Genomic DNA, 5,021 nt, shown 5'->3' on the forward strand with positions numbered 1-5,021 from the left:
CTATGCAAGCCATTCTAAAGCAGCCAGGGGTGGATTCTAAATGGGCCAAAAAGCAGAGACAGGACCAATTGTCAAAAGTTTGGTGTCGATCATTCGATTTCATCCTGGACACTACAGAAAATGGGCTTAAAGTGTAAAAAACCGAACTTCTCCTTTAATGTTATTCAATGTTAAGTTAATCTACTGAGGCCAGCTAGTGGAGAAGCATCCCGCTGCAGTCTGTGGGAAGGCGGGGCTTGACATCAAGCCCTGCCCACATCAAGGACAGCCATATTGGAAATGCTGACGTAACAGGGGAGGGAAGCACATAGACATATATGAAGAGATATGTAAAGATATGTTTTCATCTTAATTGTGAAAAGTTATCCCTCGAGCCCTGACGTCAATAGTCCGTCAATTTAAACAAAAATATGCCGCACAGTGCTGAGGCATCATTAGTGTGTTCAGCTTGAATCAGCAGGTTTAAGTAGCAGGTCGACCGCCCCAATATGGCGGCCGTAACAGCGCTGCGACAGCCAATGCGGGGTCTACTCATATTATGTTCGGAGTGCCACTTGTTAGAAGTTCAAAAGTCCTTTAGTTTGCAAATTGTATTCACAATGTGAATAATAAGAGAAATATTTGGCAAATAAAGAGAACAAAAGTGCACTGTGAATACTAAGTTGGCCAAAATTGTTGTCTAAATGTCTTGCCGACCAAACCTTTTTTCTATCTAGTCCTTATTCTAGTCCTTATTAAATAAGGCAAACGCTATTATATTTTGTATTTTAACTTCTTTATTTTAAGAGTACCATTCACAACATCAAAATCTGTTATTTGAACTTCAGCACCAGCAAGTATTTGGTTAAATCGGTTTTCTTATCAACGCTGGAGATAGGCACGGGCAACCCCCGCGACCCCAGAGGGATTAAGCGGGTCAGAAATTTGATGGATAGATTTTTTCGTTTTTTTTATTTTTTATTTTATTTAACCTTTATTTTACCAGGAAGACCCTTGAGATAAAATCTCTTTTTTGAGGGAGACCTGGCCAAGGGGCAGCAGTACAATAAGACATATAAAAACACATAAAAACAACATAATAAAATCAATCATAGATAGATTTTTTTTTCTCTATCTGGGATGGACTGGGAATCTGTCCAGAATCCACTGCACCAGCCCTAACGACACCACTATAGGGATAAGTGTGCGTGTATGATAATTATTGGATAGATAGATAAATGTGTCCTCAATGTAATGAACATTTGTCTCTAAACTACCAATTTAATTTACGTTTTATGACATTTGTCTGTGATAGGGTTCATATGTGTTCATCTTCATAATAATTCCTTATTGTTTATTTTAGACTGTTTGTTACTAATGTTATTTTAACATCTGAAAATAAGATTTAAGAAAGATTAAAAAATAAAAAGGACATACCACGTGACAGACATACCATGTGACATAATACATTTTTTTGGCCATTTCTCTCGCCAGCGCCTATAGGCAAGAGCGCACAGCATTTCCAATATGGTTGTCCTTGATGTGGCCTTCCCGCAGGCTGCAGCGGGATGTACTTGAGCTGGTTGTAAATGTTATAATTTTGTCTATTGCTAGATCACTAACGCGTCTTGTGGTCACTTTTATTACAACATCTTGTTTACCAGAAAGGATGAAAGCCTGTTGATCCATGTGCTCTGAAAGAAGCACTTTTTTTTGTTGTGTTTTCTTTAAAGCTACAGTGTGTAACTTTTAGCAACATCTAGCGGTCAGACTGCAGACTGCAGCAACATGAACATCTCCCCCCCACCGCTTCTCCCCCCCAACAGTACGGCGAGCGTTACGGGACAAAATGTCTTCCACGACGTCCGCATCACCTACCTTCTCAAGTGATGAGGTTTGTTTACATAGATAATTTTACAGATAGTATTTCATTAGTCTGTGTAGGGTATAGATTTCATGTAGACTTAAGATAATAAATATACCCGTTATTTTTTCTACATCGTTTTGGCGATCTCGCAATCGCTAGTTTGTTGGCTCTGCGCTGCCGTAGCGCAAAGATGTCTGCCTCCATGACTGCGAGACCCGCTCCTATGTAATTATAAATAACGAATTCTAAGGCAACGCAAATATTAAGGTTAAGAGGCTGAGCTCGTAGATGATGATAAATAACATAGTTATGTATAATATATTACATTTCTGACTGTATATCCCTGTAATTATTACACACTGTAGCTTTAATCTAAGTGCAAAATGGCATTGTCTGTAAGTAATGTTCTAATTTGCCTGCCATATAAATCATAATTCGTAACCCGTTGACATGTTTTATATGAAGATGGACATTTTTACTTGTGTTGGCCCAAAGTGTTTAGCCTGGGTGCCGTTCCAAACTTAGTCCCGCCCACAACGTTTGAGGTCGGGAAGTTCGGTCTGGCATTGCTCAGTAGTAGCGCGAGTATGCTCGCACAATATCTGTGCCTCGCTTATACGTCACGCACTCCGTTGCTCTTATTGGTTGTAGGTCTATCCAATTGAGTGCAGAGCCATTATTTTTCCTGGTTCGTTCAAAACACGCCCCATAATCACAGCTCTATGGAGCAGTATCAGACTCATATTCTGACTAGAATTGAGTAGGACTACGTCAGGCTACAATGTGTTAGCCTAGCTGGCATTAGTTTTCTGTACCTTGTGTTATAGTTTTACACGATTCTCTGCTAAAGAACCAAATGCAGTGCTTCTTGGTGGACGGATGGGAAAGTGTTTAGCTACCTTTATAGCTGAGTTAATGCTAAAGGTTGCAGTGCTTAACGAGGCCAGGACATCAGCCAAAGCCAGAAACTTTGGTCTTTCTGTGAACCCTGCTTTAGTTATTTCCTTCTGGGATCTTACAACTTTGCCTCTCTCGAAATGGTGTTTAATCTGTTTTAGAACGTTTCAGCAAAAGTATTACCTGATCAGAAATATTTTGTATTTCTCTGACTTAAGACTTAATCTAGAGAGGTGAATGTGGCTTTGAATTTAAAAAGACATCGATGACCTCTCAATCTGTTGGTCCAAAGTGGTCTGCTATCAGATTCCAAAACATGGAGAGAATTATGGATCATATAGTATTAGTGCTGCTGATTGCTTTCGGGAAGGCTAAACTTGGAAGGGATAAGTCTAGCGCCCCTAGTGGCCAAGGATGTGACTGTTTTTCCTTTTCAATCTTACGAAACAATTCATAAAATTAAAAGAATAAAGTTGTAACATTGTAAGAATAAAGTCCAACTATGATGAGAATAAAGTTGAAAAATAACAACAATAAAGTCATCAAACCACGACCCCTTTCAGAAAGAAAGCTTGGAGCTCTGACCAGCCAGCAGATTAAGGCCAACCAGCTCCACCAATCAGCAACCTGAGTCCACTTTGACATCCTGTCCAGTTTGATTCTGATGCTAAAAGATTTCCTGATTTGTCAAACTGATGCCAAAGTATAACTTCACATGATGCTCCACATTCCTCATTTTAGGGATGACAGGGCTTCTTGAAAGAGTTGTCATAAAATACAACTTATTTTGCGTAATATTAGGACTTTATTCTCATAATATTACGGCTATTCTTGTAATTTTGACCTTAATCTTGAAATACAAAAAAAAATAAAAAAAATCTAGCCTGGTCCTTATACTCTGTACTATCTAATTTTAAAAACCGAATTCTCTCAGAAAAAGTTAAATCTGTAAAGGTTTAACTTAATTCATTGCTGTTTTGGCTGGACAGAGCTAACGCTACAGGACCTAGCATACATTAAAAACAATTGAAGGGATTACAATATTTCTACTGTAATGTTGTTACATCAAAACTAACCATCTCTGAGATATTTTATTTTATTGACTAATGGTGCATCCACTTCGAGGTCGATGCACAAATCAAAGTGTTCTCTACATCTTCAGTGAAATGCTAAATAGCAGAGTGTTTTGTTGTCTTGTTACACGAGTGTTTTTGTTTACAGTCCCAACTCTCACTTTTCATCATTTGTCATGAAGGTGGCTTCTTCTTCGCTGAGCCGATGCGAAACAATAAATACGTGACCATGATGGATCCCTTCCAGATCAAGTACGGCAAGGTCCCGACAGCGGCTCTGTCGCTGGCTTCTCTCATATCAGAGATCATGTGGGTAACAGGAACGCTCATCGGATTAGGTAGGAATGTTTCTATATATGCAACCAGTGGAGTGTGTGAGTGATGCATTCCTCTCCATGTGCTGATCCTGGCAGCTGTTTGTGGCCGCGCTTTGCTGAGGTGTTGAGTGAAACTTAAAACTCTTTGTATTGTCCGGCTGTGAAATAATCCCATCCAGAGAACAAGCTCTCATATGGTAGCAGCACCATCAGCAGTGATCACTTTCAGGTTCTATTGTTTCAAACATTTGCTTAAATTTGTTCTACTGATGTTTCTATTGTACAAAATAAATAATAGATTATCATATTATCAAAGAAGAAGCAACACAATCAGTTTATCCATATTTATCTTGTAAAGCACCCTGTTGCTGTAAAGTTAAACTGAGAAAAAGAAAAGATTCACAGTTCAATATCTGAGGAAGCACATTCCATCACTTTTATTAGAGACCTTATTTACATTTTTACTGAAATTGTATTTAAAATAGCTGTTTTATTTGACCCTTCAAGACTATAAAATATTGATGTGCAGACTGACACCTCAGTAGTTCAAGTATCTTTAAGCAGTGGTGTCAAAAGTACACATTTGTTACTTGAGTAGAAGTATAGATACTGCAGTTTAAAAACACTCTGGTAAAAGTTAAACCATCAACTTGATGTCTTTACTTGGGTAAAAGTGAAAATGTATGTGCTCCAAAAACTATTTAGAGTATAAAGGAACCTTTAAAAAACAGCTAGATGCCACTATATGAATTGAAAGCTCAATTTTTCGACTAATTCTAAAAATTCTGTGAGATAGGGCCAAGGATGAGGGAGGTCTTGTTGGTCTCCATCTCCCGATACGCTCTCACCTGTGTCCGACCTTTCAGACATTTCAACATCTTTTTCTGA

At 38.5% G+C, this 5,021-nt stretch overlaps 1 protein-coding gene across 2 annotated transcripts in view; it reads left to right on the forward strand.

The window, feature by feature from the left end:
- The window catches only part of LOC107090629 (high-affinity choline transporter 1-like), a 21,291-nt gene that overhangs the window by 5,144 nt on the left and 11,126 nt on the right, over positions 1 to 5,021 (forward strand). The window contains exon 3 of one of the 2 annotated variants that reach the window (XM_015384127.1): positions 3,999 to 4,154. The exons of the other annotated variant lie outside the window; for it this stretch is intronic. Coding sequence (XP_015239613.1) covers positions 3,999 to 4,154 — 156 coding nt within the window. The remainder of the gene's footprint in view (positions 1 to 3,998; positions 4,155 to 5,021) is intronic. 2 annotated transcript variants of the gene reach the window in all.

The sequence above is a fragment of the Cyprinodon variegatus genome, unplaced genomic scaffold (assembly GCF_000732505.1).
Source record: "Cyprinodon variegatus isolate N-32 unplaced genomic scaffold, C_variegatus-1.0 Scaffold304, whole genome shotgun sequence".
Lineage (NCBI taxonomy): Eukaryota > Metazoa > Chordata > Actinopteri > Cyprinodontiformes > Cyprinodontidae > Cyprinodon > Cyprinodon variegatus.